Consider the following 25,260-nt stretch of genomic DNA (forward strand, 5'->3'; position numbering starts at 1 on the left):
ACAGCTTGATCCACATTAGACTCCGGGTGGTGGCGGGGGGTTATTTCTCACGAGGGTCCTTCAAGGTCAGCTTATCAGAGCTTCCCCTGACAGATACGAGAGAACCTTCAAAGCAAGCAACCTGGTCACTTCCTGCCAACCATGGAAGGGCAGAACCACAGCCATCTTTTCACGGCCACAGCCCTGGCCTCTAGCAGGCAACCAATCAATATTTTTCAAACACATGAACTGCAAATTTATGACCTCCAGTGTCAACCAGAACGTCTAGAAGGTTCCTCTAGGGGCTCAGCAGTAGCCTGTACAGCAGAGTGGGTCAGATTGGATGTCAAGAGCTGATGTCAGCCTGGATCACTTAATTAAAAAAAAAAAAAAATATATATATATAGTATATATAGTATATATATACATATACATACCATTACACACACACACACACACACACACACACACACACACACACACACACCATTCTAGGGGCACCTTGGTGGCTCAGTTGGCTAAGCATCTGACTCTTGGTTTCGGCTCAGGTCATGATCTCACAGTTCATGAGTTCAAGCCCCGCATCAAGCTCTGTGCTGACAGTGTGGAGCTTGCTTAGGATTCTTGCTCGCTCTCTCTCTCCCCCTCTCTGTCCCTCCCCGACTCCTGCTGTCTCTGTCTCAAAGTAATAAACTTAAAAAGAATACCATTCTTGGGAAAGCAATAATGATAGATAATATTTCCTGAACACTATACTTAGTACTTCCTTTTTAAACTCACACCATGAGGTTGGCAATCTTGTCCTCACTCTATAGGTAGGGAAACCAAGGATTAGGAGGCCAGAGCCTGAGGTCATGGCTGAGGACAGGCCAAGGGGGGTGGTCTTGAGGAGGGGTTCTTGATTAACCTCAGCAGAAGCCCTTGACTCACTTGATGGAAAAAATGAGGGGCATCAGGCGTGAACGCCTCACTTTCCTGTCCCTCCTGCTCAAGGCACACCATGGCTATCAACTCAAGATGGGGCCTTCCCATCCCTGTTACCACAGCACTTCTCACACCTGCCTCTAGCCACCACCAGTTCCAAACGCTCCGAGAGCTCTTCCTCATACGGAGAGGACTGTGTCCCGCCCCGCCTCTTCTGATGCGGTGAGATCTATACCGGCAAATTACTGAGAAAGCAGATATTTTTGGAGGGGGCGATTTGGCAGTTCTGTCTCGGTTTAAAGCGGGCACCCCAAAAGTCCAGAAGCATCCTCTATGACTAACAATGGGGGGTGTAAAACACGGTGGCATTCAGGGGCTCCTGGGTGGCTCAGTAGGTTAAGCGCCTGACTCTGGACTTGGGATCAGGTCATGATGACCTCACAGTACGTGAGTTCGAGCCCCTCACTGGGCTCTGCAATGACAGCACGGATCCTGCCTCAGATTCCTCCCCTCTCCCTGCCCTTCCCCCGCTTGCACGCTCTCAAAATAAATAAAAACTTAAAAATAAATAAACAAGTAAATACATAATAAAAAACAGTGACGTTCACACAAGGAAATACTCTGGAGCCATGAAAAAGAACAGAGGGCTTTTTGCCCTGGTATAAACCACAAGATGCCTTGTCAGGTGAATAAAGAAATCTACAGAATAAAATAGGCTAAATCTAAGTTCTAGACATCTGCCGTAGGACACATTGCTGACAGTTAGCAATCCTCTACTGGGCACTGAAGTTTAGGAAAAGGGCAGACTCATGTTAAGTGTCCTTACCACATAGACACACACACACACACACACACACACACACACGAAGGGACACAAGGAAACTTTTGGAGGTGACAGAGGTCTATCTTGATTGCAGGAATGACTTTATGGGTGTACGCATATGTCCAAACTCATCAAAGTGTATACATTAAATATGTGCCAGGTTTTGTTTATCAATTACACCCCAGTAAAGCTGTTTTAGAAATATAAGCGGGCTTGCCACTGGACAGCAGAGCCAGAAAATGAATGTTTCTGTTTGCTTCCACCTGCCTGTATAGATCTTTAAAGGATACATAAGAAACATGGCAATTGAGGGGCACCTGGTGTGACTCCTAATCTCAAGGTCATGAGTTCAAGTCCTATGGTGGGCATGGAGCCTACACTCAATCAATCAATCAATATAAATAAATAAATAAATAAATAAATAAATAAATAAATAAAATCTTAGAAAATTGGTAATTGATCTCCAGGGGGAGCTGGGAGAGACCAGGCATTGGGTTAACTCTGGAACCTCTTAAAGTGTGAACCATATGGAGGTTTTATAAACACAAAAAATAAATTCAATTTTTACAAAGTCAAAGAAGTAGAAACGAAAACCAGCACACTACTCGATTTTGAACTTTTGCTGTTAGGAGCGTTTCCCACAGGAATGCCGGCACAAGGGAGCAAAAGTAGACACGAAAGTACGTGCACACTCATTCTCCGCAGCGTTTTTAAGTGAAACTGCACAGCTAGCCAACTGCCACCCACAGTGTGGCAAACAGCTTCAAACCTGGCCCCCGTACCCCCCCCACCTCGCGGTATCACATTCTCATTATTATGCTTCAGTGTGGGCTGGGCCTACTGAGTGGTCACGACGCACAAAACACGGCAAGAGTGATGGGGATATCGCTCCCACGATTGGGTTACAAAAAGACGCTGGCTTCCCTTCCATCTTGGGTGCTCGCTCACTTCCAGAGAGGCCGCCAGCCATGCCGTGAGCTGCGCTATGAAGAGGCCTTCACCTGTGAGGCACTGAAACCCGCCCACAAGCACAGAACGAGCCGGGAAGTGGGCCCTTCCCCAGTGGAGCCTACGGATGAGACCGCAGCCCTGGCCCACAGCTTGACCGCAACCTGGACAGACCCTGAACCGGAGGCAGGGGCTCTGCTGTGTCTGGATTCCTGACCCAGGGCAACTGTGAGGCAAATCCTTGCTATTTAAGTCACTGGGTGGTGGGGGTTGTCACACATCGACAGTGTGCACAGACCAGATGGCGTGCGGACTTGGCCATTTAACAGAGCCAAGTGTCATGAATGATGCGGACAGAAGGCCACTACTTGATTGGAAAAACAAACCAAACCAAACAAACAAACAAACCCAAGACAAACTGACCCCACGAATGTAAAACATTTAAGAAACTATAAACGTCTCTACGATCCAATGCATGGAAACCCAACACCAAACTGGTACATCTGCCTCTAGGGAAGAAAGTGGTTTGCTCAGTGTGTGTGTTCGGGGTGAGAGGGGAGAAGAGGTATGAAAGGGAACTTTTTATGCAACACGCTTCAGTGCCTTTGTAGCTTTATGAAACTGTAATCGTGTGTGGCATCAATATATTTTTAAGGTTAATTAAAAAAAAACCCAAGATGGTGGAAAAATATGTATTAGTGAGTTTGGTGTACCTTGAGACAAATAGATCCTTTCTAGAAGGTCTCCTTCTTCTCATGGTCTTCCTTCCTGTCAGCTGGGCATTTTCTCTCGCCCAAGACAGGTTCACAACTATTCATGTGTTGGTGTTTAAGCGTTTTGCCCTCCTTTTTTTTTTTTTTTTTTTTTTTGTTTTAAGTTATGTTCTACCATCGGGCAAATTCTCGGGAATTTCCTACTTCCAGCTCTAGATGCAACGGTCCAAAAGCAAACTGATCAAAAATGAAATGCTTCCAACTAGTCACTCATCCAGTTCCAACGGTCACAGATGCTCTGGTGATTCTGACAAGTTGGCATGCACCGTTAGAAACAGGTCGGCCCACAACGCTTGCCTTAAGAGTGCACTTGCGGGCGCCTGGGTGGCTCTGTCGGTCAGGCATCCCACTCTTGATTTCGGATCGGGTCACGATCTCATGGTTCGTGAGATCAAGCCCCGTATCAGGCCCTGAGCTGACCGCATGGAGTCTGCTTGGGATTCTCTGTCTCCTCTCTCTCTGCCCCTCCCCCGCTTGCACACACGCGTGTGCACACGCGTTCTCTCAGAAATAAATAAACCTAAAAAGCAAAACAAAGCGTATTTGGCCAGTGAGGACAACAGAAGCTAAGAGCAGCTTTCCTGTGGGGAGGACTGTGCTGAGTCTGTCTCATGCTCGATCCTGTGGGGAAGCCGCTATTTGACAAAGGGAAAACTGAGGCTCAGAGAGGCATGGGGACCTAGCCAAAGCCACAGAGCTCATCGGTGCATGAGCTGGCGTTTAGACCCTGTTACTCTAAGGTTTTCCACCATTTCCTTCTACAAAGTAGCCTCGATACTACCCTGCGCTCAGAGAAAACCTTTCCCCAAAGACTCGTTACTGGTGTTGGCTGGTCCTAGGGCGCTTAAGCACTTAGCCGACCATCTTTCCCTGTACGGACCGTGAGGTGAGCAGGTGAGCCCTAGGTGTCTAAACGTTCTCTCCCGGGACATTCTAGCAACCCTGGGCTTTCCTCTGCCTCACCTGGGGAACACGCACCCGTGAACACGTCAGGACGGTCCCTTTGGCTCGCGTCCCCGGGTGTTGAGGTCGAGAGGCCCTCGCTGGCCAGACACGGACAAACGAGCGACTGGAAACGTTCCTCTTCAATCAGTTTCTCCCAGACCCCAACCTGCAGGGCTATTCGCCCAGGTGGAAACAGCGCCGGCTGCTCCCTCCTGGTCTCTCTGCGGCCAATGTGGCGATCGCGCCCTCCTGGAAACACTCCGCTTCCACGACACTCGCCTCGTCCTCCTGCCTCCTGGCTCCCTGCCCAACCTGACGTGTGGCTCTGTCCCAGGGCTGTCCTTGTCCCCGTGTCTTCTCCTTCTTCCAGAGGTCGCAAAATGGCGGCCCGGTGGCCTCGTCAGACCCACAAGCGGATTTTGTTTGGTCCTCACAGTGTTTTTGGTTGCAATTTGAGTGCCGTTAGGTGGGGCAAGCACTCGACAAGTTCGCCACGGTCCCCGTCACTCCCTATTGTCTTCCACCCGTCCGCTTCACGCATTTCCATCACCTGCCTGGTCCCTGAAGCCATCTGAGTTTTCAAAAGCCCCTGCTACACACGCTGCCTGGGAAACGTCACCCGCTTGCCCTTCAACTACCACCGGCGTCTCCCACTCCACCTTTCGTCTGCAGGACAGTCACCCAGGGAGCTCGTTCAAAGGTGGCCGATTCCCAGCCTCCCTCCCTCCCCCAGATTTCACTCAGCAGAGCCAGGGCAGGACGGTCAACTCAAATGCCTACGGGGGCCAGGCGGGCCACATAAATGAGTGAACTAGCCAGGCATGACAAAAGTTGACGGCCAGAAATATCATCAAATTGTATCTTTACTGAACGATGGCGAATGCACGGAACACAATACAAACATGTGTGATACTGGCGTTCATATTTCAAATTCAAAATTGAAAAAATACAGATTGAAAAATAGAAATATTTAATTATTAAAATTTTCTCTTTCGTTACTTCTGTTGCTCCTTTGATTTGAAGCCAAAGGCCGACATCATCCCTTCCGCACCGAGAGGTCAACGTCAGGCCTTTGGATGTCACGGTGGGACGGGACGGGCAGTTTAGAATTCAACCCTGAATCCTGAACTGGGAACGGTATTTCGTTTGATTCAGTTTTGTAACGGAAAACAGCCGTTCGCAGGCGTGGGTACTTCCAGACACAGAGACTCAAAACAACTACTGGGGAGAGTTGTACGGCTGTGATCTTCACCAGAATCACATCTAGGAAACCAGCACCCTATTGCACTGTGGTTCAGCAACTGCTCGGGTCTGCATTCACACGATCGACAGCAACCCGCAAAGGCCAACCGCGCAGTGTCAGTTCCTTTTCACAAAGTCTGGATGCAGAGAGCCTTTAGGGGAATTTGGTCTTGAAGCCCACAGTCTGGGCGAATGCGGTCCAGGCCGTGTCTTTTGCTTCTGGAAACCCAACCGTGGCAAAGGAAAAATACTCCTTGCCGACGGCTTCCCCATCTTTGCCGGGACGGGGCAAACACGATCATACATTCAAGTAGCTGTTTGTGAACGTCTTTGCAGAGAAACAGTGTTCAGAGGGGTTGTGACCTCCACCGGAAGTCTTTGACCGACCTTCTCAGGGGGTGTGGCCTTCGCTTTATTGGAAAGGAACCGAGGGGACAGATTTCAACTGTTCAGGTTCCTTCCACACCATCACGTGACGACCAGGTCACAGTGCTTCTGGAAAATACATCAATCAAGTTCACATTCAACCTGCCCACGGTTAAAGGTCAGGTGTCGTGTCGAGGACGTCCGTGGTGTGTTCCGGGTACTTTCTGAACGCGACTCGACTCCTGGCAATTGAGGCAACGAGCCGGCTTGCGTCCTGGCCAGATGTTGCCCCTGGGACTGAGAAGTCCTGACAATGCCCACCCCCTCCCCGGGACACAGGTCATTAGGTTACCGCACCCGTCTGCCGCCGCGCTTAGGAATTCTCGCCAGTCTATGTGAGGCTCGTCATTTCTCTCGGTACATAAAAAATAGCTCAGCTCCCAGTGCCGGGCCTGCCTCGGCACCGTGTCACAGGCTTCTTCGGTCACGTCAAAATCCTCAACACCACAAATAAATAAAGCTAACCGGCTGGCAGTAATAGTTCGTGAGCGACGACAGAAAAGGCCACAAATGATCGGACTCTTTCAAGCGACCGGACTTGGAAATCCTCTGGTTTATCTTCGACTCACGGTGCGACACAAATGTCCGTTTGGCTGAAGCGACAGTCTCGACTGGCGTGTGTTTCTGTCCGGGATGCGTCATCCCGCTCCTTTATAAACTCGCCGTCTGTGGAGTTTATAATGCCCGGGGAAGTTCTTTTCTCGCTACTCTGGAACTGCGTCTCGCGGCCATGCCACGTCTATGACCTGCTTTCTTTCTGAAGCAAACCCTACTGACGTTTGAGGCCCTTTTTCAGTTCATTGAGTATCGCGTCTCGCGTCTGTTCCGTGTACTGGTCGAAGCTCTTACTGTGCTTGGATTCATAATGACGTCTCAGGTTGTATTCTTTCAACACAGATACGATTTTTTTGCATATTAAGCACATAGGCATACTCTTCACTTCCACAAAGAAATAGGCTCGCTCCCATTTTTCTCGAAACACGTGGCCCTCTCGGTCTCTCTTTCGTTTTGCCACTTTTGATAGAGACATGGGTACAAGAAAGGTTTCACTCTCCTCTGATCACTACCGGGAACAACCACAGCGCAAGCCCAAAGGCAACGAATGACCCTCTGCCTCGCGGTGGGAGCCAAACAGGAGTGGTGGGGACTGTGGCGAACCAGAGAGCACACGCCCCGTTGATGGGGGCAGCTCCAGCCCGTTGTTGCTAGGCAGGAGGGCGGGCCCGAGGTGCCAGAACTTCTGACTTGTCGAGAGGAGCCAAGGCTGTAGATTGTGTGTGTGAGTGTGTGTGTGTGTGTGTGTGTGTGTGTGTGTGTTTGAATGTGTGTGTGTGTGTGTGTGTGTGTGTGTGTGTGTGTGTGTCTGTGAATTATCCCGATTTTTACAACTAACTCGTTAGGAAAAAAATGCTACGTATGCTAACACAGGGAAGGCCAAACAAAACTCATCTGCAGAGTGGCCCATGGGCCACCAGATCGCAACCTCTCTCCTAGGACAGGGCCCAGGAATCTGATGTTCACCAGCGTCCCAAACCACACGGATGCTGGTGGTCCAGGCACGGACCACGCTCTGAGCAATGCTAGTCTAGAGTCTGACAACAGGCCGTGAACTCTCTGCCTCCGTGCCGGGCCACCCTCGTGCTCCAGATCGTGTCTGTCCCTGGGCGCCTGAGGACGCTCGTTAGGGCTCTTGCCTCGCCACATTCCAAACCTGTACCCTGCCACGCTTTCCCCCTCTGGGACAGGCACCGTCCACCCCGCCTAAAGCCCTGGGAGGTCAGGCTCTAACTGGGACCTGGGGCTGGCCCTCTCCTCACATGTAACCCTGTCCGCTCCTGTGGCTTCAACAATCAAACATACACCGTCCCCTAAGAACACATCCTGAACTCCCAACACGTCACCTGTGCCTTGGACGTTCCCTGGACCCGTCAGCGCTCACTACTGGTTCCTCCCGCTTCCCTCACTCAGGGAGGTTCCCCCATCTAACGGCACCCCCGGGCCAGAAGCCCACTCCACCACCCCTTCACCCCTACTTCCTTCACATGGCGTGCCAGTCCCCAGACTCACCCTGCTGGCCCTCTGACTCGGTCCCAGCCTCTCCACTGGCCTCTCTCCCCCTGAGGCCACTACCCTAGCCTCCTCCCTGCGTTCCTGGCCTGGTATTGATTGCCCTGTCACACTCCACAACCCAGAGGCCCTTTCTCACAGTGGGCTGACCCCGGCCTGCTCCCTGCACGTGGCCTCCCGTGGCTCTTCTGAGTCCCCAGGACAAACCTCCAGTCACCCCACGTGGAGCCTGGGCCTCCTCCCAACCCGGCACCTGCCCACCTCTCTAGACCCTTCCTTCCTCAGGCCGGACTCGTGTCTCTGAACATCCCAAGCTTTCTCCTGCTTTCCCACTGTCCCCGCACCTCGATCCCCATTGGCCTCCTTCCTCCCCAGCCTCGTTGACTCCTGCTTCTCTCCCAAGACTGCTGAGCCCGGCCAGCTCAGAGGCCTCTTCTGGGCCCACACACTCCCCGCCCTACCTCCACGAGGGCACGCAGTCCTGTGAGCTGTGCCTGCCTGCCTCCGTGTCCCCCCCAAGCCAGGCTGCACCAGACTGCCTGACTCACTGCTGAGGCCCTGGCGTCACCAGCCCAGAACCTCAGGGACATCTGCTGAAGCGAGAACAAGGACAGAGAGGTCTCCCCCCAGGTGTCCTCCTGCCCAGTCCTGGGGGACGTCAGTGACGGGAGCCGGGGCGTGTGTTAAAAGGAACTTTATTGGGTGTCGGGGGTTCAGATGAGATCCATGAGGATGTCGTCCTCCATGACGCTGGGCTGCAGGCCCGGCTGAGGAACCGGGCCCCGGGGACCCCCGCTCAGCAGCATCTGACCTGGGGGGCAGTGGGGAAGGGACTGCATCTCCCAGTAGTCCCTGGGGCCCTGAAGGGCCCTGGGCCTGCTTCCTCCCTCTTCCTCTAGGAGCCCAAGGTAATGACTTTTCTAGGAAGCCCCAGGGGGACCCATCAGAGGCACCTTCTGGCCCCGTCAGGGCACAAGTGTACTGATTCCCATGAGCCTTTACAAGGCCATCCCCCCAAATACTTCTCTGGCCCTAAGACTATGCTTCCCTTCAGCCCCAGGACACGCAGGAAAGGAATCACGGAAAGAGCTCTTGTCCTACTAGGTCTTGATCCCCTGGGCTGTATTCTCCAGAAGCCCTCAGAGCCTCCCAAGAACCAAGGGGAACCAGCTTCCATTCTTGAATCCAGGACTTCACTTCCCAGGAGCCCTTGGTCTTGAGGCTCTAGCCAGGGGCTGCTGGGATACCTGGTCCAGACCCCTGCCCTCCCCAGGGACCTCCTTACCTGGCAATGGAGCTCTTGGGGGAAGCTGTGCGGGCCAGGACTGGGCGGGTGGTGGGTGCAGGAGGGGGGGCCCCAGCTGGGGTTGCCCCAGGCCCTGGTGTGGTGGGGGCAGCAGTGCAGGAGCCCCTGGTGGCTGGAGATGGTGGAGGGAGGCTTGGGGTGGGGGCACGCCAGTCTGGGGCTGGGAGATCAAAGAAAGTGGCTCAGAAGACCCCAGCAGAGAGCCCCCCACCCCACCAACAGCCTCTAGCACAGAAGTTGCCCAGAGAACATCTCATCCAGCGGTTGAGGGTCAGGGGTGGTCTTTCTTCAAAGGAATCTTAAAAGAAGCCCATGTAAGACACACAGAAGAGCCGGCCTGCCTGGGGCCTGTTCATACCCTCTGATCATAGCCAACCTCCTTCCTCCCAAACAAAAGGACCAGAAACATCAGGGTCCAGGGCCCAGGCCCTGTGGCTCCCATCTGCCCCCCACCCCTAAATCTCACCGGCGGTGGGTTGAGGAGAAGACTCCGCAGTTGGGGGTTGGCCCCAGGGTTCTGAGGCCGAAGGATGGGTCCAGGAGGGGGGGGGCCAGGGGCTGCTCCAGGAGGGCCTTGGGGGGCACCCGGGGGGGCCTGGGCAGCACCCTGGGGCTGGGGCTGTCCCGAGGCCGCAGAGGCCCCCACGGTGCCCTGAGGCTGGGGCTGTGGTGGGCGGAGCTGGAGCTGGTGGGAAGAGATGGGGGTGAGGGACGAGGCAGAGTCCCCACACTCCTTGGCCTCCGAGGTCAGGTCAAGATGACAGTGTCCTTTGGGGTCTCCCCTCCCTGGCCCTGACCCCATCAGCCCTCTCCTCACCAGATTCTGTGAGGGTCTCGCCTGGTCCTCCAGAATGGGGCCCAGCCCGGGGGGTGCCTGCTGTGCCCCCATCTGTGTGGGACAGGGAGCAGGTCAGTGACTGGGGGTGGGAGTGGGGGGTTCCGCATCTGGGGTGGGGAGGAGCATTGTGAGCCCTGAAGGGGAACCTGTGAGGAGCTAGGAACGTTCTTTGGGAGTGGGTGGTCTGGGAACTAAACCTTACTTTCCCCAGTCCCCAAGAGGGGGCGGCCTCAGAGATTTGACGCAGACACGGAAAATGGTACAAAGATGACATGAAACCGTGGGGATGGAACTGAACTCAGGCGGCCGTGTCTTGGAGAACAGTGGGCACTGGCAGTGGAGCCCAGGAGGGATGCCGGGGGTCTGGCCGGACACTCAGGGGGGGCAGGCAGCCGTGGGGGGGGGGGTGTGCCGGGGGCCAGGGTCACTCACCCCGCGCTGCTGTTCCAGCTTCTGCTGCTGGACCTGCTTGTGGTTGGTAATGACCTGCCGGATGCCGTTGACAAAGCCGCTCTGGTCGTAGGGGATGAGGCCCATGAAGATCTTCTTCTTGGACGAGTACAGGAGCATGAGCACGCGCACCTCGCAGGGCGCCGTGTGGGGGAAGTGCACGCAGCCGGCCTGGTGGAGGACGATGAAGCAGTCACCTCCCCACAAGGAGGAGCAGGAGGAGGCGGCCCCTCGCCCCACCAGGTTCTAGAAGCCCTACAGGTGCCCGGGTCCCGCCCAGACGCGGACTCACAAAGCCGTTGCCCATGATCCGGTAGAGGCCTTTCAGGGATTCCAGGTCCTTGTTGGTGAAATGGAACTGCACCATCCTTGAGTTCCGGAACAAAGGGCCCAGGGTGGTCTGGGGGAGACACGGGCCAGCCAGCACACTGAGTGGGGAAGGGAACGGCGGGGGGCGGGGAAGGGACGAGGGCAGGGGCTGGCGGCGTTCTCGCGAGCCACTCACCAGCAGCTGCTGCGGGATGAGCTGCATGATGAGCTTCTGGGGCCACTGCTCGGTCTTCCTGGGGCCGCACAGGAGAGGTGTCAGGAGGGTGGCGCACGCCCCGGGCCACCCAGCCCCCACCCCCACAGGCACCTACAAGTTCTCGCCGTGATTCACGTAGACCTGGCACGGCAGCGACCGCGTCAGCTTGGTGTTGGCATCTACTGAGGCGGGTTTGGGCTTCTGAGCGGAAAAGTGGCACGTGTTACGGCGAAAGGGGCCCCGAACCCCAGTCCCCTCAACGTCTCCTGCCCTAGGCTGGGAGCCCCAGAGCACATGGGCTCCCCTGGTGTAAGTCCCACGAGCCCTGGGCCCCTCCTCCAGACCACCAATCCCACAAGCTCTGGACGCCATGATCTCCCGAATCCGTCCCGACCTTGAACCTAAGACTTCTTGGTTCTTCACCTGCGACACAGTTCTCACTACCTCCCTAGTCCCAAACCCTGAGTGAAAAGTCCCAGGCTTCTCTCCTCAGGACAAGTCCTACGGCCCCATAGGGACCCCGGCCCAGTCCCATGTCCTAACGGGCCACGAAAGCCACTTGGCTCCTCGTGCTACTCACCTCCTGCCACTCAAGGACCCCGCTCCAGGCCAGGAGTTTGTTGGAGACTGACTGCTGCCCACCGAGGGCCGGGGCCCCCAGCTGGGCTGGGGAAGGGCCGCTCACCCCGCCTGGGGCCACTGTGCCCGCCTGCCAGAGGGGGGAGGGAGGACAACAGAGTAGGGTCAGAGGGTCTCTCGGGAGGCACAACCGGAGGCACAGACAGACCGGCGGGAAGAACGGAACACAGGTTCCTTTCTCAAGGACTCGATGGTCCCTAGGACCATAAACCTCTGTAGGGTTTGAGGACTGAATGCCCGTGATGCCCTGACTCCGGTATCCCTTAGAGTCCTCAGCCGCTCTCCCCCTCCAGGAGCCAAAGCCCCACCCACGATTCCGTCCCCACACCTTCCAGTCTCGGTCATCGGTGGCACAAGCCCCGTGAACCTGAAGACTCAGAACAAGACCCATGTGCCCTCACACCCTCCTCGGGAAGGCGAGCTGCTCGGCCTCTGCTCTGTTAGCGGCTGGAAGGAGCAGGGCAGTGGGGCAGGCGTGCGAGCACCTACCATGGACGGTGCCCCGGGTTGTGCGGGCGGGGCCAGGCCCGGGCCGGGAGCCACGGTGGAGACCAGGCTGGCCTGGGAAGCAGGGGGTGGCTTGGGGGCGCCAGGGGGCCCCGGGGGTAGTGGTGGGGCCGGTGCCTGGCTGAAGGGGGGACCCACTCCTGGAGCAGCTTGCTGGAGAGGGTTAATGGGTGAGACTGTGGGAGAGACCAAGAGAAGAGGTGGGGACCGTTGTGCAGAGAGGCCTGGCTGACCCCAGCCCACCCCGCAGCCCGGCCCCAGGACTCACAGCGTGGGCCGAGCCCAGCCTTCTGGTTCTTGGCGGCTTCCACCGCATTCTGGGCAGCCACCTGAGCTGCGCTCAGGTTCCCAGGGACCTGGGTGGGGAGAAGGTGATGAGGGCCACGCACCCCAGTCTTGGTGCCCCACGGGGTCATGCCACCGTGCCCCCACAAGGCACAGTTACGCCAGCTACAACGCGGCAGGAGCTCACGGCTGCCATCACGCCACGGGGACATGACTCTCCGGCCCGAGAGTCCCACCCACCCTGGTGTCCCCGTGGAGACTCCCATCACCCCACAAGCCCCAACATCCTGCTAGGTCTCTCCTGAGAGGCCAGGGCTCCCGCTAGGCCCCAGGAGCATGTCCCCTTCCTGGCAACATCCATACCTGGTACTGCTGGGGGACCGGGGGCAGAGGCTGCTGGGGGGCTGCTGAGAGCGAGGTGCCTGAGGGTGGAGCTGGAGGCAGGGGCACAGGCTGCTTCGGCTGGAGGGGGCCTGGGGCTGAGCCACCCCCAACTGAGAGTGAAGGATGGACGACCAAGCCCCGTGAGAAGGGGTTCGAGAGAAGGGAGAGAAATCTAAGTCAGAGGGAGCGTGGTGGGGGGCTGCCCCCCACCGTCCCACCGGCACCCGGCCTCACCCGGCAGCACCAGCCCCCGCACCAGCACCATGTGCCGGGGGTCCTGGCTCACATCAGTCGGTGGCTGCAGCGGCTCCAGCATGGCCGGGGGAGCCGCCTTCTCGAACAGAAGCCTCAGGGCAGGCAGCTTCCGGGGAGACACGATGGAGAAGTGGATCCCTTGCTGCAGGAGAAGGGATGAGTGGTCAGGGTGGGGGCCCGGGGGCCAACTCCCAGGTAACTGCACCTGCTGGGCCCTAAACCCAAATTCCCATCGGGCTCCGAGACCAGTGACCACGAGACCTGGAGGTGCCGCCCCAGGGCATTCTGGGTTATAGCTCTTCCAAAAGGGGTCAGCAGAGCTGGCCACTCTGACGCAGGAGTCCGGGCCCCGGCGCTCTCCTCCCTCAGCTCTGGGACTCCGGCCTGTGCCCCTCCGTCAGACTCAAGAGTCCTCACCTCCCCGATCTTCTGCACGAGACTCTCCGTCGTGTACCCAGAGTACGTGGTGCTCTCGACGGCAGGCAGCAGGTAAGGGGGCGAGTTACAGATGAGGAGGCAGACGCGGTGTGTCTGGCCACTGCCAGGGATAAGGAAAGATGTGGAGCCGGGAAGAACGGGGGCCCTGAGAAGGGACAGACCCGGCACCGGCAGAGCCGCGAGTCGGGAGTAAAAGCCCCACTTTACGGCTGAAAACACGGAGGCCAGAGAGGTTTCTGACTCCCTCTAGGTTGCCCGGCTGCCGGGGGAAGCAGGGGACGGACCCGCGGCAGGCTGCTCTTCCCAGTGAGGACACTGAGACCGGCCATGGGCCAGGGGACGCCTCCCACCTCCCGCCTGCCACCCCCAGCGCTCAGCACTCAGGGCCCCGCCAGCTCCCCCAGGGTGAGGCAGTGGGCGGAGTCACGAGCCAGAGTTCCCAGCCAGGTAGAAAGGGACACCTGGGCCCCACGTGGACCCCACATGCCGGGCACACTCACATCTGCTCCCGCATCTTCTTGAAGTCATCGAATAGCTGCAGGGCGGTGCTGAGGCCTTCGGCGATGAGGCTGCAGGTCTCGCCTCCCCCGCCCATGAACCTGCAGGAGACCAGGCCGTCAGCCTCAGCCCCAGGGGGTGGGGGTGTCCGGCGGCCCCCAGGGCTGCCACCTCCCAGCCCCCAGGCCACACCTGGAGAGCCTGCACCTGCGTGTCGCCATTCTCTCCACGCTCCACCACGCAGGGACACTTGCACCCCCTGCTCTATCCCCGGTGCTGACACAGTGCCGGGCCCAGGGAGTGAGGACAGGGGCCGCCCGTCATCTCCTGTGAGGGAGGCCCTCTCGCAAGAGGCCCTGTCAGAGGACAGAACGGGGAAAGGCCCCGGACACCAGACCTATGATCCCGTACTGTGTCCCCATCCCCACACACCTCCCCTCTGGGCCATCTGTTCCCTCTTTAAAGCCAGCCCTGGCCCCAGCCCATGCCCCCCACCAGCCCAATATGGGGGCCTCCGCGGTCCTCCCAGCATCGAAGGCTGACCTGTGTCCGTCCCCCTCCACAAGAGATATGGAAATCCTAACCCCAGTAGCTCAGAATGCGCCCTTATTTGGAAACAGGGTGTCTACAGAAGTTATAGACTACGCTGAGGTCCAAGGGTGGGCCCTAATCTGGTATGACCCACGTCCTTACGGTCAAAACAGGGAAATGTAGACACGGAGACAGACATGCTCAGAGGAAAGACAACGCAGAAATAGGGGGAGAATGCCAGGTGGAGACGGGAGTCACACAATCACAAGCCAAGGACCGCCTGGGGACACCAGACCCTGGAAGAGGCAAGGAAGGATCTTCCCCTACAGGCTCCAGAGGGAGCACGGCCCTGCCCCAAACCCTGATCGCAGACTTCTGGCTCCTGAACTGTGGGTCACTACCTTTCTGTGGCTCTAAGCCAACCCGTTTTTACTGCTTCGTTATGGCAGCCCCAGGAAACGAGTACACAGGCCCGGGTTTCTCTTGCATCTGACATGGAGACAGGTCACCAGAGCCCATCCCCCGTGGGGCACGGCATAGGGAAGGCCTCTATCTGTGTGAGGCTGTTGTCACGATTCTTCAGGTCACATGGCTGTGAGGCCGACTCTGCCACGGGGAACGTTTGTGCAGGTAGGGCCCCTCTCTGGGAGCTTTGAGGGCTCTGTCCCCTTGAATTGTGTGGCCCCTGCACTGGGGCCACACATGCACACGTCTGAGTCCTCTCTTACCCCCCGCCCCCCGGGTCTGACATGAGGGAGACACTGGAAAACATGAGTTAAAAACGAATTGTCGGGGGGACACCTGGATGGCTCAGTTGAGTGTCAGACTCTTTTTTTTTTTTAATGTTTATTTTTGAGAGAGAGAGAAGAGAGGGCAGACAGAGAGAATCCCAACCAGGCTCCGCACTGTCAGCACAGAGCCCAACTCGGGGCTCGAACTCACAAACTGTGAGATCAAGACCTGAGCCAAAACCAAGAGGTAGACACTTAAACGGATTGAGCCACCCAGGCGACCCTGAGAGTCCAACTCGGTTTCGGTTCAGGTCATGATCCCAGGGTCATGGGATGGAGTCCTGTGTCGGGCTCTGCACTGAGTGTGGAACCTGCTTAAGATTCTCTTTCTCTCCCTCTGCCCCTCCTCTGTGCACGCAGGTGCTCTCTCTCCCTCTCTCTTTAAAATGGGGTGGGGGGGCCCTGAATGGCCATGGGGGCCTGGCTGGCTCGATGAGTAGAGGATGCAATGCTTGATCTTGGGGCTGGAGTTCGAGCTCCATGTGTGGCATAGTTTACTTAAAATTAAAAAAAAAAAAAATTGACAACAAACAGCTACCGATCCAACCATGTCCATTAAGGCCAGAATAAAGCCAAGCTCTTATCTGGGCATCCGGGGCCCTCTGTGCCCCGGACTCTGCCCAACTACCTGCTCCATCCTTCTGTGGGTACGTCTTCCAGAATGTCTCACGTGTCCCTGGTCTCCGCAATCTGCCACATAACCAGTCCTCTGCCCGTGCTACCCACCGCCCCATGACCACATGCCAGCCCTCTTCTGGCCCGGGAGGAAAATCCCTGCTTATCTATCCTATGACCCCTCCGCCTCCAGCCCAGAATCCCCTCCTCCAGGAAGACTGACTCACCTGCCACCTGACTTTAGCGCCGCCCCACCCCGCAATCATATCCGTCACTGGATACTGCGACCGACAAAGCTTCCCTCCGTGGCACACCCAGAGCCGGGACGGCCTTCAGTGACGTGGACCAGGTGGCCTGAACCATCTCAGCACGTGCCCAAGGTGTCTGAAGACACACAGGGCCTCAGAAAACGCCTCCTGGACCAGTGAGTGGTGCACCAGCAGCCAGGCCGACAGCCACGGCAGCTCGAGCCCCCTGCTCCTTAGCCGGGGTCTTGCACGACTCTCTTTCCAGTTTCAGGCTTCTGCCCTCTGCTCCCTCCACACCGTGTGTGCTCGGAGCCTGAAGCCTTCCTTCACTGCACTGCCCCTTACCCCACCCCACCCCACCCCACCCCCGCCCAGCTCCCAGCCCTCCTCTTCCTTACCACTGACACTCTGTTCTGCAAAGGAACTTTCGAGACCACAGAGTTGGAGCAGATCCCAATGAATGAACCAGCCTTACATCCAACCTGCCACTGCTCTCTGTTCCTGAATAAATCAAACCACTATTTTCACGGGCCTTTTTGAGCCAAAAGTTCCCTGGGCTGGGCCTGGCCAGAAGGCAGTGGGGGTGGAGATACGAGCAACTGCTGCCCCGCGTGCAGGGCTCCTTTTAGGGGCACAGAAATGCTTGGGGACCAGACAGAGGTGGTGGCTGCACTGTGTGAACTTACGAAATGCCACTGAATTGTTCACTTTAAGATAGCCACCCAGGGGCGCCTGGGTGGCTCGGTTAAGTATCTGCCTTCGGCTCCGGTCACGATCTCACAGTTTGTGGGTTCGAGCCCCACATCGGGCTCCCCGCTGTCAGCATGGAGCCCGCTTAGGAGCCTCTGTCCCCTTCTCGCTGCCCCTACCCCGCTTGCGTACTCTCAAAAATAAATAACCCATTTAAAAAGTTTCTTTGAATAATCACCTCTGTTACGTGAACTTTGCCTTGACTTGAAAAGTAATTTATGAGGGAAAGCGTGATTGGCCAATCACTTCAAGATTCTAAAACCTGCTTTTTGCCTTCCTGAGTGTAAGCTGTCACCAGCTCAGAGAGATAATGTAACGAATGTTTTGCCCAGGAATCAAGAAATGCTGGAAAACGGAGGTGGAGGAGGGGGCAGAAATAAAATCTGGCCACTTGCAAGGTAGGTTTTGAATACCATAAGGTTTACGACGAGCCTTCATTCCAAACAAGCCCCTCAACGATGCGAACCGTGAAATCAGATGAAATACAAGTGCCCTGGTGTCACGGGTGGGCTGACTTGTACTGCTTCCCAGGCCCCTTGCTGATGTGACACCCTGAGTCTGCACCGCCCGCTTTCACGGGGTAGTAGGTCCTTGGAGGTACTGGCCGAAATGAATGAATGCGAACAGCAGCCAGGCTTGCCCCACCCAGCTGCTCACCCCACGTGAACACCCCCTCCTGGAGGGCCAGGACCTGGCCTGTCTCATGTCCCCAACTCCTCACGGCCTAGGACAGTTTGCTCCACAAACATCCATTGCATGAATGAACGAACGCGGGCATGCACGAACAGACTGTCACGATGCTAGGGAGAAAATGCTCAGGGCTCTTTTCTACCTCTATTGCTTTGGATTCTGGGTCACTTGCTGCAGAGGAGGAGGGGGGAAACCCACCTCTCTTGAAAGAAAGGAAATGGAACAGCAGAAATAAATCCTCTCAAAGCAAGGACGTTTCAAAAGTCACATCGCCTGCTTTGTAACTTAAGTTGCGGACATTCTGGGAGAAGATAAGATTTCCTCTCCGAGTGGGAACAAAACCAGCTGACTCTCTTTGTGATCTCTGTGCCAGACCTCCCGGAAACGTCACAGAAACCAGAGCGAGATGGTTACATAGGACTTGGTAAAACAATGACCGCTGCGAACGGTAGATAATGGCTTAAAATGTTTATCAGCTGACTGGGAGGACTCCACAGTGAGCGCACAGCATACAAAGCTTTTTCACTTGGTTAAAAGTACAGTGTATTCTAAGATGATTAAGGGCGAGGCACGGATATGTGCTGAATGTGCTCAGAAACTACTTCCCTCTTCTCTTCCAGATGCTTTGGAAAGATTTATCTATTGATTTATTTGGTTTTTTCAACGTTTCAGTCTTTACTTATTTAACTAGTCTCCACACACATCGTGGGGCCTGAACTCACGACCCCAAGATCAAGAGTCGCATGCTCTTCGACTGAGCCAGGTGCCCCTCCCCGCCCAACCATGGAAAGTTTTTTTTTTTTTTTTTTAACGTTTATTGATTTTTGGGACAGAGAGAGAGCATGAACGGGGGAGGGACAGAGAGAGAGGGAGACACAGAATCGGAAGCAGGCTCCAGGCTCCGAGCCATCAGCCCAGAGCCCGACGCGGGGCTCAAACTCACGAACCGTGAGATCGTGACCTGAGCCGAAGTCGGACGCTCAACCGACAGAGCCACCCAGGTGCCCCGGAAAGTTTTAAATAAGGGGGTTTAACTGCTTTTCCTGACACTTAAACACCCACCAGAAGGCTTGGTTTCTTGGGGATGACCTTCTCCATGGCTTTCACTCATTCATTTACTCAGTCATGGTCTCCTGGGGCCTTCTGGGTGCCAGGCCCCAGCTGGAAACAAAAAGCAGGGGAACACCAGGGACCTAGACACGCATAGTCCAAAGGCGTGGGGCCGGGACAGGGGAGGGAGCAACTGGCGGCTTGCCAGAATCAGGGAAGGGACATCTGAGTTGAGTCCCGCAGCTCACGGCTCACCGGGAAGAATCATTAAGGACCATTACGCGTGTTCTGCACGTTCACTCACACATTCACTCTTTCCGCACGGTTTTCCTTAGACCTCCTTTGCGCCAGACCCCGCGCTTGGTGCTAGGGACTTGAGCGACATCAGACATGAACTTGGGCCTCAAGGACCCCCATGTCACATTATTCAAGCCTCACCACATTCTATCTCAGCAGTGCTCAGCTGGAGTGGATTTTGCCCCCCGACCCTGACCCAAGGGGACATTTGATAATGCCTGGAGACATTTTTTGGTCACCGCTTGGGAAGTGGCTACTGGCATCTGGTGGCTAGAAGCCAGGGAGGCTACTGAACAGCCCGCAGGGCGCAGGACAATGAATGATTTGACCGAACGCGTCAACAGTACTGAGCTTGAGAAATGCTGCTCTGTCAGGACCACTAACTCCAATGACCATGAGGGGTCAAACTTGGGTGTCAACTTCCCAGTGAACGTGCAGCACCCAGTCCAGCACACACGGCCTGGAACAAAGCAGGCACCCTGCAAACAGTTCCTGCACGGACGTGTGAAGAGAACAGCAGCCACGAGCCAGTGCGCTTTAATGAACTCTAACTACAGATCAGAGCTGGGGCCAGGCAGCACAAAGGCACGGTATGAAGATTAGCTCCGGGGAGCGCCCTGGGGGACTCGGTCGGTCGGTTAAGCGTCCAACTTCAGCTCAGGTCACGATCTCACCATTCCTGAGTTCGAGCCCTGCGTTGGGCTCCGTGCTGACAGCTCAGAGCCTGGAACCCGCTTCAGATTCTGTGTCTCCCTCTCTCTCTGCCCCTACCCCGCTCTCCCTCTCGCTCTCAAAAATAAAAAATAAATAAGAAAATAAAAAGATTAGCTCCTGGGATCCTCCCAGGAGCACCAAGATACGGATCACTGTTATCCATTCACAAACCAAGAAACTGACACAGGAAACAACAGCAACCACTAACTAACAAAGCACTTAAGTGCCACGTGCTGTCTTAAGTAGTCATCAAGTCAATGTGATTCCCAGAGAATGCCTACAAAGTCATGGTAGCCAGGTCCCTCAGTGGCCCCCACTCCTGGTATTCATACCCTTGGCATTCGCCTCCCTTCACACTCCCCCTCACTGAACGGGACTGACTTCTAAACTGGACAGAACGTGACAAAAAGCAATGCTGTGTGACTTCCAAAACTTGATCATAAAAACCCTCATAGCTTCCTCTTTGTTCTGTCGTGTTTGCTCAGTCTGAGATAAGCCAGCTGCCACTTTGGGAGCACATGCCGCAGCCACACAGTGAGCCACCTTGAAATGGCTCCTGCAATCCTGCAGATGACTGCAACCTCATCAGACCCTGAGCCAGAACTATCCTGCTAAGCCACTCCTGAATTCCTTACTTATAGAAATGGCATCAAATAGTCAACATTTATTGTTTCAAGCCGCTGTTTTGGAATACTCTGTCACGTAACAGAGAATAAGGAACACGATAAGCAAATAACACAAGTACCACTAACGTCTTCCCTTTAGAGAAATAGGAGAGGGCCCTCTGGGTGGCTCAGTTGGTTAGGCTTCTGACTCGATTTCGGCTCAGGTCATGATCTCACGGTTTGTGAGTTCGAGCCCGACATCGGGCTCTGTGCTGGTAGTGGGGAGCCTGCTTGAGATTCTCTCTCCCTCTCTCTCTCTCTCTCTGCCCCTCCCCTCCTCGTTCTCTCTCTCTCAAGATAAATAAACAGACATTAAGAAAAAAGAAATAGGAGATAAGCTACGTTAGGCACAAAGGGAGCAGGGACTCCTGGATCTCGGAGTTCTGTTGTGGTTTATCCGTGATGTGACCCCAGGCTGTCTGCACCCGAAAAAGCCTGTAATGCGAACATTCAAAATCCCATCCAAAGCACAGAGGGGTCTATATCCTGGCCTAGTCCCACCCGCCTTGCACTCGGGCTTCACGGTAGCCCTCTGAAAAAGGAAGACAGGGAGTACAGATGAGACACAGCAGAAACCACGCGGAGAATCACACGGTACAGGTGGGCGCTGGCCCTCCGCAGGCCTCCTAAACTGGGAAGGTTGCTCTACTTCCAAACCGGATGGCAAAACTGCTGAGCACACAGAACCCACCACGGAAGTGACTTAGGGACAAAACTCCCTCCCCGACCGTTCAGCCACCCTGTGTGAAGGGATGGTTCCCGAAGCTCAAGGCAAGCCACCATCGGTTCATGGGCCCTCAGAGGGTCCCCCCCTCCCCACCCCAAGCACAAGAAAAAGCTCACTTAATGCCATCGAGCCAGGTGACAAACTCATAGGCGCTGCTGGTGGGAGCGTGACACTGTACGTAGGACTCAGGAGCGCAGTCCACCGTGTTGAACACCACGAGGCTGTACTGGGTCCCCCCATACTGGGAGAGGAGGACAGAGAAACTTTTCATCTGGGACCCCACCTCCCACCTCCCGCAGACACAGGAGTCGGGGCCCGGCGCCCTCCTCCCTCAGACTCAGGAGTCCGGTCCCCGGCCCCCTCCTTCCTCAGACGCAGGCGTCCGGTCCCCGGCGCCCTCCTCCCTCAGACTCAGGAGTCCCAAGACTCACGTCTCCCCCGAAGTCCGTCTCAGCAGGAGGACCACCATTAAAGTACCTGTGAGGGTCGGAGGTAAAAGGTCGGGGTCAAGCCAAGAGGCTGTGGAGAACTAAAGTCGGAGGGCGGGGTTGGAGTCGCGGAAACGGCACTCACTCGATGGCCGGAAGCAGGTAGTGCTTGCGCAGCCCTTCGAAGTAAGGCCCCAGGTTGGCTGTGCCCTCGATCACAAACACCACGTCAGCCACGAGGCCCCCGGCGCGGGCCGGGCCCTCCGACCCGGGGACCATGCCCCGCGCAGCAGCCGCCACCGCCGCCACCGCCGCTGCCGCCGCAGCTTCTGCGGGAGGAGCCGAAGTGCGCCTGCGCTGCGCGTGCACCGGCGCCGGACGTCCCAGCTGCGCTGCTGGACGCGCCCGCGGCCATGTTTGTGCGGGGCACGCAGGGCTCGTTGGTTCTACCTCCATCCTCGTCCGCACCCACCGCGAGCGAGATGGAGCGCATAGCGAACCCCTTCAGGAGCCTGACGGGGGAGACTGAATCATTGTCAGGACTGTGGAGAGTGGCACGTATTGAAAGAGGCACCGTCAGCCGCCATGTTTGAGCGAGGCGCCAGTTCCGACTCTGGTCTCAATGGGAGGGTCAGAAGACCTGGTTGCTATGCAACGCGTACGCTGCCCTAGTTTTCTAACGGAGAGATTAGGTTTCTAGTTCAGTTTTTTTTCTGGCGGGAGGAGATGGAGGGGGAGGGTCGCGTGAAGGCTCCAATCACAGCCTCAGAAATAGGGTTACTAGGCAACGCTTAAGGCTGCCGTCCACTCGGAGGGAAATGAAGCTGTTCTTCCCACTCAAGCCGAATTCCGACCCAAGTGGCGGTTGCTAGGCAACCCTTGATTGTTGTTTTCTGGGAGAGCAGCCAGAAACTGGCCTAAAACATAAATACATTCCAGGCGGATTAAAAATGTAAATGCGAAAAAAAAAAAAAGTAAATGCAACAAATGAAACCTTAAAAATAGCTGAAGTTATAAAGAAACACGCTGTATAATCCTGGAGGCTGGAAAAAGAGTTTATCATCACAGCAAAGTCAGAAAACAAAATATTGATCAGTTTGTCCAAAAGTCTCCATGAACCAAGTGGAAAAAAAATATGATAAACTGAGCAAGTCATTTGTAACATACATGTTGGCTGAAAAACTACACAAATACATCTTACTAATCAATAAAAACTTAGGAAAATACAAATACTTTTTTTTTAATGGTAAGAAGGCTCTTCCCCCATACAAAACAATTAAAATTGGCGAATAAACATCTGAAAACTGCTTATCTTCACCAATTAAAAAGCATTCTGCCTTTGTCATGCTAATTAATGTTGGAAAGAATAATGTCCCTGAGGGTGGGAGAGTTTGGGCTCAAAATCTTGTGGGGGTGTAAATCAGCACAATTTGCTCCAGTGCAATTTGGCAACGTATTTCAGAATAAAAGGGCGCGTTCCTCTTACATACAGTTGTATCACCACTTTGTCACATTTACCTTATCCACCACTTTTTGCTTTTATTTTCTTTGCTGAAGACTCTTTTTTTAAAAATTTAAATTAAAAAAATTAAGTAATCTCTACACCTGAAATGGGATTAAAACTCACCACCCCGAGATCAAGAGTTGCATTCATTGTTCTTCTGACTGAGCCAGCCACGCGCCCCTTGCTGAAGCCTTTTAAAGCAAAACCCCAACATCCTATCATTTTACCTCTACAGGCTTGGCAGAACTCTCTAAGAAGTCACAGGCATTTTCTTACACAGCCACTATGCCATTATCACCCCAAACAAAATCATTTCTTAGTATCATCTAAATCCACAATCAAGGGGTGCCTGGGTGACTCAGTTGGTTAGGCGTCCGACTTTGGCTCAGGTCATGATCTCATGGTTTGTGGGTTTGAGCCCCGCATCGGGCTCTGTGCTGATGGCTCAGAGCCTGAAGCCTGCTTCGGATTCTGTGTCTCCCTTTCCCTCTGCCCCTCTCCTGCTCACTCTCTGCCTCTCTCTCTCTCTCAAAAATAAATAAACATTAAAAAAAATTTTTTTACTAGTAAATCCACAAATTTCCCCAATTCTCTCAAAACGTCCTTTTCCATTTGCTTTATTTGCATCAGAATCGAAAGACCAAGCACATATTTAGACATTATATCTCTCAAATTTCTTTTCATCTAAAGCAGCTCCCATCTTTTGTATGCCGGTGTAATTCGATTTTAATAGAATTGTAAGGAAGATTAAATTGGAGAAAGGAAAAATGATCAACAGGTAAGAAGATTAAAATACTTCCTAAAATTAAAAATCTGCCCTAGCAGCTAAAAGGAAACCTTTCTTTCGATAAGCTGAATGTATGATCAGCTGTATGAACTTATTTTTTTTAAACATTTCCATTCATATATTACAAATGATAAAAATAAACAATTAGATATTTCAGCCTGGACTTCAGCTTCTGGGATTATGATGGATTAGGTGCTATAATACTGTTTTTGCAACATTGGTGGTTTCTTAAGAGGTAGACCTCATGAGAGATTCTTCAAGAATCCTAACCGACCCCCCCCCCCACCTTCTAGGGCACCTGGGTGGCTCAGTCAGTTAAGCCTCTGACTTCAGCTCAGATCTTGATCTGAGGGTTCATGAGTTCGAGCCCTGCATTGGGCTCTGCACTGACACTGAGGAGCCTGCTTGGGATTCTCTCTCTGCCCCTCCCCAACTCGCGCTTTTTTTTCTCTCTCTCTCTCTCAAAATAACTAAACTTAAAAAAAAAAAGAAAGAAAGAATCCCTCCCTCCCATTCCCAAAAAAGAGAGCCAAAAATTAACAAAAAAGAAGACCGAGTGTATTACTGCTGCATAGGCATTACCAAGAGCCTGAAGCTCGATGGGAATTGGAAAAGGAGTCTTTTTCTCCACCTAAGCAAGGGCCTCCCAGGGCCGCTGAGCTAATTCCAGGCTGGTAACACTCCTGCAAATCTGCAGAAGCAGAAGGAAATCCTCCGCACGGGACTCTGCTCAATATCAAGTAAGGAGTTCGGAGTCAAAGGCCACCAGCACAGAGGCAAGGACTGTAAGTTAGAGTCCACGGGAACAACGGTTAACAGATGTGAGATCCCGGGACTCCGAGTCCCCAAATGGTTGGGTTCCTAAGGTACCACGATGCGCAAAATGGTGAGAGAAACAAAGGACGTTGTCTAAGTTCTCTCACGCCGGGTGACGAATTACCCTAAAACTCGGCGGCTTAAAACCACGCGGATTGTTTCGCGGTTTCTGCAGATCAGGAATCCAGGTGTGGCTTCGCTGGCTCCCGGCATCAGAGTCTCACTGGCTGTAATCAAAGCGTCAGCCAGCACGGAAATCGTCCGAAGGCAGAACTAGAGACGCTTGCTTCCAGGCTCCCTCTTGTAATCGTGAGCGGGGTTCAGTTGCTCCCAGGCTGTCAGCCCGAGACTGTGCTCGGGTCCATGGTCCGCTTTGGGTGCGTCACAACATAGC

General features: G+C 54.7%; 1 protein-coding gene across 6 annotated transcripts in view; it reads right to left on the bottom strand.

Moving 5' to 3' along the window:
* Nucleotides 1-22,091, bottom strand: part of LOC124510893 (prostate tumor-overexpressed gene 1 protein homolog) — a 35,966-nt gene extending 13,875 nt beyond the window's left edge. For 3 of the 6 annotated variants that reach the window (XR_006961775.1, XM_047077599.1, XM_047077598.1), the window contains exons 1-14: nt 21,905-22,091; nt 21,763-21,808; nt 21,448-21,572; nt 14,256-14,354; nt 13,735-13,855; nt 13,297-13,459; nt 13,042-13,172; nt 12,662-12,749; nt 12,376-12,569; nt 11,828-11,956; nt 11,363-11,448; nt 11,227-11,284; nt 11,014-11,121; nt 10,854-10,892 (exon numbers count right to left, since the gene is read on the bottom strand). Coding sequence is in view for 5 of the 6 variants with exons in the window: in XM_047077599.1 (XP_046933555.1) it covers nt 10,854-10,892; nt 11,014-11,121; nt 11,227-11,284; nt 11,363-11,448; nt 11,828-11,956; nt 12,376-12,569; nt 12,662-12,749; nt 13,042-13,172; nt 13,297-13,459; nt 13,735-13,855; nt 14,256-14,354; nt 21,448-21,572; nt 21,763-21,808; nt 21,905-22,038 (1,521 nt within the window). In the remaining variant the exon portion in view is untranslated. Of the gene's footprint in view, nt 1-5,237; nt 7,075-8,805; nt 8,939-9,412; nt 9,594-9,899; nt 10,119-10,250; nt 10,323-10,703; nt 10,893-11,013; nt 11,122-11,226; nt 11,285-11,362; nt 11,449-11,827; nt 11,957-12,375; nt 12,570-12,661; nt 12,750-13,041; nt 13,173-13,296; nt 13,460-13,734; nt 13,856-14,255; nt 14,355-21,447; nt 21,573-21,762; nt 21,809-21,904 lie in introns of those variants that run through there. The other 3 variants (XM_047077595.1, XM_047077597.1, XM_047077596.1) reach the window with 3 other exon arrangements.
* Nucleotides 22,092-25,260: the final 3,169 nt, after the last annotated feature.

This window comes from Lynx rufus, unplaced genomic scaffold (assembly GCF_022079265.1).
Source record: "Lynx rufus isolate CCGP_SWC_20201006 ecotype Redwood Valley unplaced genomic scaffold, mLynRuf1.p SCAF_16, whole genome shotgun sequence".
In the NCBI taxonomy this organism is placed as follows: Eukaryota; Metazoa; Chordata; class Mammalia; order Carnivora; family Felidae; genus Lynx; species Lynx rufus.